Raw genomic sequence first — 15021 nt, 5'->3', positions numbered from 1 at the left:
ACAAGTCGTAAGGTCAGTATTGCCTCACGTGTTCCAACATTTCTACGGAATCCAAACTGATCTTCTCCGAGGTCGGCTTCTACCAGTTTTTCCATTCGTCTTTAAATAATTCGCGTTAGTATTTTGCAGCTGTGGCTTATTAAACTGATAGTTCGGTAATTTTCACATCTGTCAACACCTGCTTTCTTTGGGATTGGAATTATTGTATTCTTCTTGAAGTCTGAGGGTATTTCGCCTGTCTCATACATCTTGCTCACCAGATCGTAGAGTTTTGTCAGGACTGGCTCTCCCAAGGCCGTCAGTAGTTCTAATGGAATGTTGTCTACTCCCGGGGCCTTGTTTCGACTCAGGTCTTTCAGTGCTCTGTCAAACTCTACACGCAGTATCGTATCTCTCATTTCATCTTCATCTACATCCTCTTCCATTTCCATAATATTGTCCTCAAGTATATCGCCCTTGTACAGACCCTCTATATACTCCTTCCACAATTCTGCTTTCCCCTCTTTGCTTAGAACTGGGTTTCCATCTGAGCTCTTGATATTCGTACAAGTGGTTCTCTTTTCTCCAAAGGTCTCTTTAATCTTCCTGTAGGCTGTATCTATCTTACCCCTAGTGAGATAAGCCTCTACATCCTTACATTTGCCCTCTGGCCATGCCTGCTTAGCCATTTTGCACTTCCTGTCGATCTCATTTTTGAGACGTTTGTATTCCTTTTTGCCTTTTTCATTTACTGCATTTTTATATTTTCTCCTTTCATCAATTAATTTCAATATTTCTTCTGTTACCCAGGGATCTCTACTAGTCCTCGTCGTTTTACCTACTTGATCCTCTGCTGCCTTCACTACTTCATCCCTCAGAGCTGCCCATTCGTCTTCTACTGTATTTCTTTCCCCCATTCCTGTCAATTGTTCCCTTATGCTGTCCCTGAAACTCTGTACAACCTCTGGTTTAGTCAGTTTATCCAGGTCCCATCTCCTTAAATTCCCACCTTTTTGCAATTTCTTCAATTTTAATCTACAGTTCATAACCAATAGATTGTGGTCAGAGCTGTAACTTAATAAGTTAAATAAGGTAACTGGCGACCATCACCATCCATTAGCAGCACTGAATATCTCCTGTGCTACGACTGGACCTACACATACATTTCAATCTATCGATGACAAGGTTTTATAATTTCTCGTTCCTTGAGATTGATTAATTAAGAAGTTCACTTGGCAACCTATCCCCATCCTAGTAACATGTTCATGCTATTTAGGTTGGTGCGTTTGTACACCACGTACCATTCTTCTGGATGCCACTATTGTCTTATGCTTTCTTTCCTCTCTGGCGTTCTCAGTATTATGCCACTTAGGGAACGTAAAAACCTGAGCTGTGCGCGGTTTGTTCTAGTTTTATCACATTCATAAAGGGTCCATCATAAAGTCACTGTAGAAGAGTCAGTTTTGATATTACATTATGTTACCTGGTCTAAGGCGCTGCAGTTATAGACTGTACGGCTGGTCCCGGCGGAGGTTCGAGTCCTCCCTCGGTCATTGGTGTGTGTGTGTTTGTCCTTAGGATACTTTAGGTTAAGTATTGTGTAAGGTTAGGGATTGATGACCTTAGCAGCTAAGTCCCATAAGGTTTTACACACATTTGAAGATTTTTTTGAAACCTGTTTGTATTTATTTTGTCATTTGTTTAACGGGTTAATTTTTAATATTCCATTTAATTAATAGTGCTTCGTCAAATTATTTTCTGTCTGTTTGGTTTGTAAATAAGGAACTACAGCTCCCGAAACGCAAAGTATGTTACTTATTCTGTAATCGATCGTTAGTTTGTCTTGAAAGACTTCATCCAAAAAAATTTTTCTATGTTGAATATAGACCTTTATAAATTATCTTCACTTTCAGCCGTCTGCAAATAATAATAATCGCAACAACGAGCTTCTTCAATTTTTGTATCTCATGGATTAGTTTCTTTCATTTCCTGGATTTTTTAGCCGTTATAGGTAACAAATAACACTGGCGCTAGAAGACGTCCTTCACAGAATTCGTAGTTAATATAGTTACTGGACCAATTCTGTTTTGATGAGTGAGGGTTGGAATTAGCACTTTACTTCATTAACTAAATCGCCTGGAACGTGGTAATTTTCTAGTACTGGCCACCGTAAATGTCTTTTGATTCAGTCATAAACTTTTTCAAAAAAAGTGGTTCAAATGGCTCTGAGCACTATGGGACTTAACAGCTGTGCTCATCAGTCCCCTAGAACTTAGAACTACTTAAACCTAACTAACCTAAGGACATCACACACATCCATGCCCGAGGCAGGATTCGAACCTGCGACCGTAGCAGTCTCGCGGTTCCTGACTGAGCGCCTTAACCGCAAGACCACCGCGGCCGGCAAACTTTTTCAAGATGGGACTATCAAATACAAGGGAAAGTTAACATGTATTCTTTTCTCTATTGACTATCCGTCTATAAATATGGCATCTATATGTTATTAGTTCGTAAAGCTACCTTGCTCTTCTCCAAGCATCCGCTCTACAATGTTCCGAAATTTCCTTCACAGAACTATTATATATATTTTGCTTACCGTTATTAACAATAAAGTTCCCCTATAATTTTAGAAAATACTTCAAAATGAGTGACTTGTACCAAGTGATGTATCATTGCGAAGTGCAGTTCTCGAAATTTCTTATCAGCACAAAACCAGCGTCTCTGGTAACTTCCTGAATGCAGTTTGATTTTATTTCGTTTTCTTGCTTTCCAGGTTTCTAGTAATTAACACGCAACATGAAACTTCCTGGCAGATTAAAACTGTGTGCCGGACCGAGATTCGAACTCGGGACCTTTGCCTTTCGCGGGCAAGTGCTCTACCATGTGAGACACCCAAGCACGACGCACGTCCCCTCCTCACAGCTTTACTTCTGTCAGTACCTCGTCTCCTGCGAACCTTGGAGAGCCTAGAGCACTTGCCCGCGAAAGGCAAAAGTCCGGAGTTCAAGTCTCGGTCCGGCACACAGTTTTGATCTGCCAGGAAGTTTCATATCAGCGTACACTCCGCTGCAGAGTGAAAAAATCTCATTCTGGAAACATCCCCGAGGCTGTGACTAAGCTATGTCTCCGCAATATCCTTACCTTCAGGAGTGCTAGTTCTGCAAGGTTAGCAGGAGAGCTTCTATAAAGTGTGGAAGGTAGGAGACGAGACACTGTCAGAAGGAAAGCTGTGAGGAAGGGGGGGGGGGGGGGGCGTGAGTCGTGCTTGGGTAGCTCAGATGGTAGAGCACTTGCCCGCGAAAGGGAAAGGTCTCGAGTTCAAGTCTCGGTCCGGCATACAGTTTTAATCTGCCAGGAAGTTTCATATCAGCGCACACTCCGCTGCAGAGTGAAAATCACATTCTGAATACGCAACATTCTTGTAAAAGGAAGACAATAATTTTGCTATGTCATCTCGCTCAACATAGAGGTAACTAATGTAAGAAAAGTATTAGACGTAATGCGGGAGCCGAAGGGATCAAAATGAAAGATTAAACAGAATAAAGTTTGAATATTTGTGATCGATGGCTTCGTCTGTTATACTCGTACATCCACCGTAAGACAGTTAGATTACTGAGCTACTTTACTCACATAACGCGGTGTGTACGTTGCAGCGTAACACCAGCAGCAGGCGTGCAGGCAGCAGGTGGGGGATTGGGGTACTCACGTAGTTGTCGCGCAGGTCGTCGTGCGTCCTCTCCACGCCGTCGTCCAGCACGACAACGCGGACACCCCTGCCGGTGACGCCCGCCGCGTACACAGGCAGCACGTGCAGGTCCAGCTTGGGCAGGTCTGGCCGCGTGCGGGTGTCCCTCTGCGGAAGAATAATGATCGTCACTGCTGATGTAAAGCCTCGAAATACACTGCCTCTTCAGAAGTGTCTAGACACCTGCTAGTGGACAACAGTGTGGGGTGTATCCATCCTTCTCGTTTGTGTCGGATCTAACTCAGCTGGGAAAACTTTCAACGGATTGTCCAAACGTCTGTGGAGATACGGCAGCTCAGTCTTTCTCAAGATACGAAATCAGGGAAGGTACTGATGCAGGACGCTATGTCCAAGTTGTAACTGATCGTAAAGGTTTAGATCAGGACTGTGGGCAGGCTAGTCCCATTTATAAATACTGATCTCCACAAATCATTTCCTCAAAGATACTGCTTTATGACGGGGCATTGTCATGCTGAAACAAACAGTTACCGACTCTGCACTGTTATGTTGCTGTATGCAGTACACAATGCTGTAAACAGTCAGCGTGTCCTTTCGCATTTAGCGTTTTCTGCAGCGCAATAAGGAAACCACACCATAACTATGGAAGACACCCCCTTACCGTAATACTTTCACCTCCGCACGTAACTCTTGGCGCCTCAAGTGATGACAGATAACGTTCTCAAGGAATTTTCCAAACTAAAACTTCTCCATCGAGATGTCACTGGGTACTCATATCACTTGTTTACAGTCATCCATTGTCTTTTGGATTACTACACAGCCGGCCGCGGTGGCCGTGCGGTTCTAGGCGCTTCAGTCCGGAACCTCGCGACTATTACCGTCGCAGGTTCGAATCCTGCCTCGGGCATGGATGTGTGTTATGTCCTTCGGTTAGTTAGGTACAAATAGTTCTGAGTTCTGGGGGACTGATGACCTCATATGTTAAGTCCCATAGTGCTCAGAGCCATTTGAACCATTTTGAATTACTACACCAATTTGTAACTTATGTGGAGCGGCTTTGTCATTACACCACATTCTTTTTTTAGCTCCCTATGCACAAACATTTTGCTAGCTGGAAGTCTGGTAGCACTTCGGTACTCGCAAGTGATTGCTTACGCTGATTCCATGCGCTTTTTTACCATCACTCTCTCGGTCATGGGTGTATGTGTCGTTCTTAGTGTAAGTTAGTTAAAGTTAGATTAAGTAGTGTGTAATCTTAGGGACCGATGACCTCAGCAGTTTGGTCCCATAAGACCTTAGTACAAATTTCCAAAAAATTACCATCACTCTCCGCAATGCTGGGCAGTTCCTGTCTATCAGCGCTTATGATGTCTGCCAGCTCTTTGTTTAGCTGTCGTTGCTCTTCGGGTTTCCGCTTCACAATCACGTCACCAGCAGTCGACTTTTGCACCTTTAGAAGATTTGAAATGCCTCTGATGGAACTGTTAATCAGGTGACATCCAGTGAGTCACTGAGGTCTTCTGACCGATGCTATCTGCTTTTGACGCTTCGCTACTGACAACACAACATAGCCCACCTCCTTTTACACTGAAATTACAATTAAATCAATACCATCAGCTGCTGATGGGCGTTGATATACATCAACGGGGACAGTTGACAATGTGTGCCCCGACTGGGACTGGAACCCAGGATCTCCTACTAACATGACAGACGCTCTATCCATCTGAGCCACCGAGGGCACAGCGGATAGTGTGACTTCAGGGATTCATCGCTGGCAGGCTCCCCGTGAGACCCACATTCTCAAATTATAGTCCACACACTACACTCGTAGTGCCCCTGCCATTATACCCAATACTCGCGCCGGCCGTGGAGGCCAAGCGGCCAAAGACGCTACAGTCTCGAACCGCGCGACCGCTACGGTCGCAGGTTCGAATCCTGCCTCGGGCATAGATGTGTGTGATGTCCTTAGGTTAGTTAGGTGTAAGTAGTTCTAAGTTCTAGGGGACTGATGACCTTAGAAGTTAAGTCCCATAGTGCGCAGAGCCATTTGAACCATTTGAACCCATTACTCGAGCCATCACTCCACCGAGTCCCGTAAGAGTTCAGGCAAATTGTGTGCATTGACACTGAAGAAGGTCATCAGCCGGTTAGTCTTAAACGATATGAAGATGGCATCTGCTCTTTCGGATACGTCCGAAAGAACAGATGCCATCTTCATATCCTTTTATACCGGCTAGTACGCCTCCCGTGACATCTAGTGGTATGTTCTGCATTGCATGAGGTGTTCAGATACTTTTAATCCGGTAGTTTATATGTCGGACCGAGGAACGAGGTAGCAGAGTTGGGGCTTCCGGACACTACTTCATAAACGGAATGTAACTGATCTCTCATCTAAATGGTGGAGTAGACATGTAAGCAACATGCTGTTATTGTGACAGGTTATCACCAATTACAGCTTAGTAGCATTGAACACACTTTATAGCTGCGTCCACGCAACGAAGCAAATCATTGGGTTGTCAATGTTCAGAAGATCTCACAAAACTATTAAAACACACGTAACAGCCTTCGTAAAATACTGTGTGTTTCAAAATAAATACATGGGTTTAAACGCTTTGTAGCATTTGTTACGTTCAACTTATAATTGCACTAACGGCCATTAAAACTGCTACACCAAGAAAAAATGCAGATGATAAAAGGGTGTTCATTGGACAAATATATTATACTACATCTGACATTTGATTACATTTTCACGCAATCTGGGTGCATAGATCCTGAGAAATCAGTTCCCAGAACAACCACCACTGGCCGTAATAACGGCCTTGATACGCCTGGACATTGAGTCAAACAGAGCTTGGATGGCGTGTACAGGTACAGTTGCCAATGCAGCTTCAACACGGTACCACAGTTCATCAAGAGTAGTGACTGGCGTATGGTGACGAGCCAGTTGCTAGGCGACCATTGACCAGACGTTTTCAGTTGGTGAGAGATCTGGAGAATGTGCTGGCCAGGGCAGCAGTCGAACATTTGCTGTATCCAGAAAGGCCCGTACAGGACCTGCAGCATGCGGTCGTGCATTATCCTGCTGAAATGTAGGGTTTCGCACGGTTCGAATGAAGGATAGAGCCACGGGTCGTAACACAACTGAAATGTAACGTCCACTGTTCAAAGTGCCGTCAATGCGAACAAGAGGTGACCGAGATGTGTAACCAATGGCACCCCATACAATCACGCCGGGTGATATGCCAGTATGGCGATGACGAATACACGCTCCCAGTGTACGTTCACCGCGATGTCGCCAAACACGGATGCGGCCATCATGATGCTGTAAACAGAACCTGGATTCGTCCGGAAAAATGACGTTTTGCCATTCGTGCACCCAGGTCCGTCGTTGAGTATACCATCGCAGGCGCTCCTGTCTGTGATGCAGCGCCAAGGGTAACCGTAGCCATGGTCTCCGAGCTGATAGTCCATGCTGCTGCAAACTTCGTGGAATTGTTCGTGCAGATGGTTGCTGTCTTGCAAACGTCCCCATCTGTTGACTCAGGGATCGAGACGTGGCTGCACGATCCGTTACAGCCATGCGGATAAGATGACTGTCATGTCGACTGCTAGTGATACGAGGCCGTTGGGATCCAGCACGGCATTCCGTATTACCCTCCTGAACCCACCGATTTCATATTCTGTTAACAGCCATTGAACGCGAGCAACAGTGTCGCGATACGATAAACCGCAATCGCGATAGGCTACAATCCAAGTCGGATACGTGATGGTACGCATTTCTCCTCCTTACACGAGGCATCACAACAATGTTTCACCAGGCAACGCCTGTCAACTGCTGTTTGTGTATGAGAAATCGGTTGGAAACTTTCCTCATGTCAGCTCGTTGTAGGTGTCGCCACCGGCGCTAAACTTGTGTGAATGCTCTGAAAAGCTAATCATTTGCATATCACAGCATCTTCTTCCTGTCGGTTAAATTTCACGTCTGTAGCACGTCATCTTCGTGGTGTAGCAATTTTAATGGCCAGTAGCGTATTTAAATCACTTGCAGTCTCCACATGAGTACAGCCAGTACCTTGCGGACGCCCTACTCCGTTCTACATACGTTTGACGGTGTTATCAATACACGACGATATAATAATTTTCCAGTTTAAGTATAGAAACCTTTTTGTAGTGAGTAAATCCGAAATATTTTCATTTTAGTGCAAGCAGTATGTTAAGAAGCTCTTTCTCCTATGATGAATTCCTCTTTGCAGCGCACCGAAATTTCGCATCGGTATGGCAACGTATGCCAAGAAATTAGTTGGTTCAGGTTCGATCTACTGGTTTGGAAAGAAAGAGGAAGTTTTTTAGGAATTTTCTTGCATAGAATTTTAAAGCGAGAGTTAACGATTCCGTAATAATAGTCACATTTTTTAAATCTTATGAACATTGTTGTGAAATGGTATACCCACGACAGAAGTTGGCGAATTGCTGTCATATCTTCTGAAGGACGTGGTGCAATTGTCCATCCGGCGGCTAGCGAGAATAACGATATTCTTTTGTTACAACAAGCAGTGTGCAGTTGCTAGGTAACGATCCCCTAGTTCGTTACAGCGCAGAGTCCCTCCGTGATGCTTGTCGTCGTTAGTTGGATTATTGCGTCGGCTCAGGTACGTCTACTGCCCAGAAAGCTTTATCATTACGTTTCAGATGTGTTTACTAAATCACATTTAGTTAATGAACCCTTTATGTCCACCGTAGTCAACCGAATGTTCGAAACGGTTGTGAGGCATTGTTATTACCACATTACTCACGTTGCGTGCAGATGGCAGCGCACATTTATGAGACACTATACGCCTCGCGAAGAAACTTGTCGATATTTCTTCCCTTTTTTTTCTCTCTCTCTATCTGTCGTTCTTTATCTTCTTAAGAGATCAAGGTTCGAAAAGAAACAAATTCAGGATGACGGCTGAACTACACTATGTGGATTGTGCCAGATTCTGAACAACTGGTTTACGTATGTTATGCGTCAAAATAGTTCTTGATGTGTGAAACTTTGCTTAATACTCGGTAGTTTTATGCTTATGAGCAGCTAACTATTACCGCCCACGGAATCCACAGATATGAACGCCACTGCGTGTAAGTATTGTTTTGGAAGGCTTTATGGGTCAGGTCCATTAGCCGTAATCCTGTGTTAATAACTGGTGTGATGCCGACAACATTATCTTCAAATGAATTTGTGTGTGTGTGTGTGTGTGTGTGTGTGTGTGCGCGCGTGTCAGTGTGTGCATGTGCGTCCAATATGTGAAACAGAATGCAGTATAAACCATTAGAATACTATATGCGGTAATGTGATATCAGTGTTCAATAGACGTATTAAATAATGCGTGTTCAATTTAGAAAAGGCAATAAAGTAAATATAAGGTTTGTGGCATGCATATTAGAAGATACGCCGCTCGTATGATTGATTAAAGCGAATCCAATTAAAGAAAAAGTAATGTTCTGGGGAAACTTACTTCCATGCTATAACTAGTGGCCAGTAGTTTTCCCGATGAGCGATATCGACTGTGTATTTATGACTTGCAAGTAGATTAGGTATTGTATCAACAAATTAAGATTCCATTTATTTTTTCAGATTTGGTAATACAGTCTTCGACTACTTTTTTTGGGATGACAACTTTGCTCCTCAAAGACTGTACAATTACTGAGAATAATGCTTATTTATATGAATCTGTTGGCGGACTCCACGTGTAGACCGATTTTCAAGTGGTTTCTACGTGTGCAAAAACATAAACGTGCGTCACACAACAGTCGGATTGTAGAGCGCTCTTGACATCAAACAAATGCCTCTCATAGGACATTCAAAAATACAATAGCCCTGGCTGCAAGGAATCAACCACACCTTTTTAGTACGTTTTCAGACGAATGGAATTACGCCCTGTACTTTTTCGTGGAATTTTGTGTTTTCTGACACCACCACTACGGAGCAATAACGCAGTTGATTATGCGTGGTCATGACTCCCCTACTTTCGGATGTGAAATGACATCCCTTTACTTATGACGATAACCGCCCGATGTTTTGAATGTCATGAGACGCACGTTTATTGTTATACAACTATAACACCATTTGAAAGTGTTATTTAATATGAAGATTATCAATAATGTTACATAAAATGTATCCTATTACCCGTAATTGCGCAGTCTTTGAGGGCAATGCTGTAGCCTAATAGCAGTTGTTGTACTGATAGAATGATTGTAGGTGTTCTGAAAACCAGCGGTTAAAAATGCGGAACATTATTAATCTGTAAATAATGAACTGATATGCTGGAGGTGCGGATCATAGCATTTCTGCTCCCATTCTTTTCTACCCTTGCGATGCTGTTCTCTCTTATCTTGAGATAAATTATTTGTTTCTGCTACGCTGCAGAAAATTATACTTTTTTCTATCATGATGTACTGTGTCATAGCGTTCAAGACCGTTACCTGTGGAATAATGAAGCTGAAGTAATCGGTATTACAAGTGCTTCTTTGTGTGCTTTGGTGAACTGATCTTAAATTATAATTTTTTATGGGACTAACATTCTTGTTTTTAAAAAGCTGTAATGTCAAATATGTCCACCGAAAAAATAGTTTCGTGCATGAATGCTAACAATATGTTGTTCGTCAACCGGTGTCAGTCTTGTGTGTTGAGAACTTTTGTCGTGAAAGCAGGGCATTTTCTCTCACTGTTTTCCTGAGACTGAAACCACTAGGCGAATTTTTGTTTGTTGTCCCTCTAAATATGCAAATTTTTATGTATTAATTAATCTGATATTAACGTACAAATGCTTTTTACCTGCGAAATTGGAGAGGAAACGGTAGACAATCATGATACTGCTTAAAGGGGTTCATGGTCTCGTTTTCCAGTTCACAGTAACAAATTACCATGTACTTAAAAATGTCAGCGCAAATTATGTCGAACTATAAATGTCCCCTACAACTACCAAACTGGGTAATTTATGATTAATTCTGTTGTCCTAATTTGTCTTTTTATGACATCAATGTTTCGTTTTTAAAGGAAAATAAATACAACCTGGACTTTCAATTCTCTAACAGAGTATTTTCCTAATTACCTACCTTATTATCGACGCTGTTTCCTGTGAAAGTTTTTCTTGTGAATAATCATGTTTAATTAGTAGCGGAGATCTCGTATTAAAATTCTACTTCTTGTAAGTCTTTCATTGAAAATAAATAAAACAGGGTTGTCTTAATGGATTAAAATCAACCCTTGTAATGAGGAATGCCCATTTTCTGCTGTGAGGCATGGAAAAAACGGTGTAATTAATACTTTGAACAAATGTGTGTATCATCAGGATTTAGTATGCCGCGATTCGTACATACAGTTGCAGGAAAACTAGCTGCGAGCCTATACAGTGAAACAAAAATTCGTAGAACGCTAATGCTATTTGCATGTACGTCGGTTAACGGGATTTCATCACAGTTTCTCAACCTGACCTCTCCGCTGATCCGATGGAAACTCACTGTGGCCACTTCCTGTTCATTTACAACCCTCGCATGATTGAGAGTGTGTCTTGGCAGTTCAAAAGTTTTAATTTATATTGATACTGATTCCTGTTAGCTAATTAAATAGTTTTTTCGTTTACAGGAAACTGATGAAGAAATAATATTACAATTCCATTTCTGAAAATTAATTAGCTACAAATTTTGTTATTTAATTTGCTGCTTTACAGTTCTTTTTGTCCCTGTTAGCTGTAATTTTGTACGAATACTATTTAGAGAAGTAGTAGATCAATTTTACCAACATTATATTAAGACTTCAGAGGGAACCAGAATGATAGACCACTGAAAAATTTAAAACACCTTTCTTCTCAAACGGTACTGACACTTTAATTTGATTGATGCGTTTAATTTTCAAACCACTGCGTGCAAAAATCTGGCGTGATATTCGGAATGACTGCATGTAGTTGAGAGCCGTGATTTCTTGCAACACAGTGCATTTTAGAAATAAGAATACTCATCACAGTCTTGACAGGAACCAATATTTCTTATGCACAGGAATTCCTGGCGAACAGTATTTACCAGAGTGTTCCGCGATGAAAATGACATTCGATGGAGTTTTGTGACGGATTTGAATTGCTTCATTTGTGTGTGTTCAAATAGTTAATTTTAGACAGAAATATGCATATGTTTATAAGAGGATATAAACATAACATGCTTCCATTCCATGAAGGAATAATTTCGAACTGGAGCTCTACGATATCAGCATGAAAGTGCTTCTGTCCACAAAACAACGACTGTCACATCGTGGCACGAAATTAAGATGATTTTTCTGGGCTTGGCTGTCGGTGACACGATCTAAATCTCTTATAATATCAATGACAAGTTTGTGTGCAACGTCAGTTTGCGCAAAAGTAAGACGTTATGCACCATGCTCCACGAAAAATGGAAACATATTAGCCTTTCATTGTGTCAGTGTTTGTAAGAAAAATGGTTCAAATGGCTCTGAGCACTATGGGACTTAACATCTATGGCCATCAGTCCCCTAGAACTTAGAACTACTTAAACATAACTAACCTAAGGACATCACACATATCCATGCCCGAGGAAGGATTCGAACCTGCGACCGTAGCGCTCACGCGGTTCCAGACTGAAGCGCCTAGAACCGCACGGCCACTCCTGCCGGCAGTGTTTGTAATAACACCCAACAATTGAACAAGTGGTGACATTTGACTACATAGTGCACACATATCTGGCTATGTTGACTTGTATTTGCAAGTATACAGTGAGGTGACAAAATTCTTGGGAAACCTCCTAATATTGTGTCAGAACTTCTTTTGCCTGGTGTAGTGCACCAACTCAACGTGGCGTGGATTAAACAAGTCGTTTGAAGTCTCCTGCAGAAATATTGTGCCCTGCTGAAACTATAGCCATCCATGGTTGCGAAAGTGTTGTCGGTGTAGGAAATTGTGCGCGAACTAACCTCTGCATTATGTCCCATAAATGTTCGATGTAATTCATATCCAGCGAACTGGGTGCCCAAATCATTCGCTCGAACTATCCAGAACGTTCTCCAAACCAATCGCAAACCAATGGTCCGATGACATGGCACATTGTCATCAATAATAATTTCATCGTTGATTGAGAACATGAATTCAGTGAGTGGCTGCAAATGGTGTCCAGGTAGCCGAAGATAACTATTTAATTACAGCCTTAGTTGATCCTGAGAACCCAGTCCATTCCAAGTAAACACAGCCCACACCATTATGGAGCAACAAACAGGTTGCACCGTGTTAACCTTGTTGACAACTTGGTCGATGCCGGCCGAAGTGGCCGTGCGGTTAAAGGCGCTGCAGTCTGGAACCGCAAGACCGCTACGGTCGCAGGTTCGAATCCTGCCTCGGGCATGGATGTTTGTGATGTCCTTAGGTTAGTTAGGTTTAACTAGTTCTAAGTTCTAGGGGACTAATGACCTCAGCAGTTGAGTCCCATAGTGCTCAGAGCCATTTGAACTTGGTCGATGGCTTCGTGGAGCCTGCGCCACATTCGAACCCTACCATTAGCTCTTACCAGCTGAATTCTGGACCCGCATGATCAGGCCACGGTTTTCCAGTCGTCTAGGGTCCAACCGATATGGTCACGAGCCCAGGAGAGGCGCTGCAGGCGATTTCGTGCTGTCAGCAAATACAGTCCCGTCATTCATCTGCTGCCATCGCCCATTAACGCCAAATTTCGTCGCACTGTCCTAACGGATACGTTAGTTGTACTCCCCACATTGATTTCTGCGGTCACTTCAAACAATGTTGCTTGTTTGTCAGTACTGATAACTCTATACGTACGCCACTGCTCTCGACCGTTAAGTGAACGCCGTCAGCTACTGAGCTTCCGTGATGGGAAGTAATGCCTCAAATTTGGTATTTCGGCATGCTCTTCATACCGGGGATCTCGGAATTTTGAATTTCCTAATGACTTCCGAAATGGAATGTCACATGCGTCTAGCTCCAACTACCACTACACGTTCAAAGTCAGTCAGTTCCCGTTGTGGGGCCATCGTCACGTAGGAAATCTTTTGACATGAATCACCTGAGTACAAATAACAGCTCCAACAGTGCGCTGACCTTTTATATTCTCGTGTACATGATACTACAGTCATCTGTATACATGCATATAGCAGTCCCATGACTTTCCTCATCTTAGCATAGATACAATAAAAAATCATGAAACGTCTGCGCTCCGTGTCAGTGTGTTTCGTTATTCTGTCAAAATATAAAGCGAACTGAATGTCAGAACATCAAAGATAAATATATCAGAAATAAAATGTATGTTGCTACATTATAGTCTTGTGCAAACCAGATGCGTTCATATCGTGTACCGACTGGCACTTCATACCATTAACAAAGACGTTGGCCCATACGACAGTGAGGAATGTAATACGGTAACGATCATTTTCATAAGAGTCCTCACACGTGGGGACATACATCATGATATTTTTGTTATTATTTTATTGGTCTTTGAGTACTCTCCGTACAGTCCAAATGGTTCAAATGGCGCTAAGCACTATGGAACTTAACATCTGAGGTCATCAGTCCCCTAGAACTTAGAACTACATAAACCTAACTAACCTAAGGACATCACACACAACCATGCCCGAGGCAGGATTCGAACCTGCGACCGTAGCGGTCGCGCGGTTCCAGGCCCATATAGTCATCCACGTAAATAAATCATAGTGACATACAACGCGTATCGATTTAAAGGAAAATTGATATTAACAAACTTAGACGATGATGATATAAAACAAAAGCAAAAGCAAGTTGAAACAATATACTTAGATTACAAAAAGTTATTTAATTTACGTGAGTTATTCCATAACTCCCTTTTAGCTTGCGTTGGGAAGGTGTAAGTTTCTTTATACTTTACAAAGTCTGTGGTTGCCAATAAATTTGGTGTTTCTTGCTCACAAATTTCCATAGCAACTTTGATGTGAGATTCCACCGGTCTGACTCAATCAAAAAAATGTTCGATTTGTGTCTCCCTCTTGTCCGCAGTTTTATTTCACTTACAAATCTGTCATACCGTTCGTGCTACGAACTAATCATTTAAATTCACAGCTTCTTTCATTGCATACAGTAAAAGAATTTATTTCTGAATTTTCGCAGGAAAACGTGCTAAGTTCATAATTGCACAGAAGATTTTCGCTACCGTTAACCGCTTTCCAATAGTACAACTGTCATACATGAACCTAACACTTTTTTCATAATATTCACTGTTTTATATCTTCCATACCTTTTCTTGACACTTCTGTAATTCGACCTCGGTATTTCTTTGACCAGTAAAAAAAAACATATTTTGCTGTATTACTACAG

At 42.3% G+C, this 15021-nt stretch overlaps 1 protein-coding gene across 2 annotated transcripts in view; it reads right to left on the bottom strand.

The window, feature by feature from the left end:
• The window catches only part of LOC124622118 (neuroendocrine convertase 1-like), a 497126-nt gene that overhangs the window by 182983 nt on the left and 299122 nt on the right, over positions 1 to 15021 (bottom strand). For both annotated transcript variants that reach the window (XM_047147727.1, XM_047147728.1), the window contains exon 5: positions 3686 to 3832. In XM_047147727.1, coding sequence (XP_047003683.1) covers positions 3686 to 3832 — 147 coding nt within the window. The remainder of the gene's footprint in view (positions 1 to 3685; positions 3833 to 15021) is intronic.

The sequence above is a fragment of the Schistocerca americana genome, chromosome 7 (assembly GCF_021461395.2).
Source record: "Schistocerca americana isolate TAMUIC-IGC-003095 chromosome 7, iqSchAmer2.1, whole genome shotgun sequence".
Taxonomy (NCBI): Eukaryota; Metazoa; Arthropoda; class Insecta; order Orthoptera; family Acrididae; genus Schistocerca; species Schistocerca americana.
The sequence above is the reverse complement of the archived record's forward strand: the minus strand, read 5'-3'. Positions and strand labels throughout refer to the sequence as shown.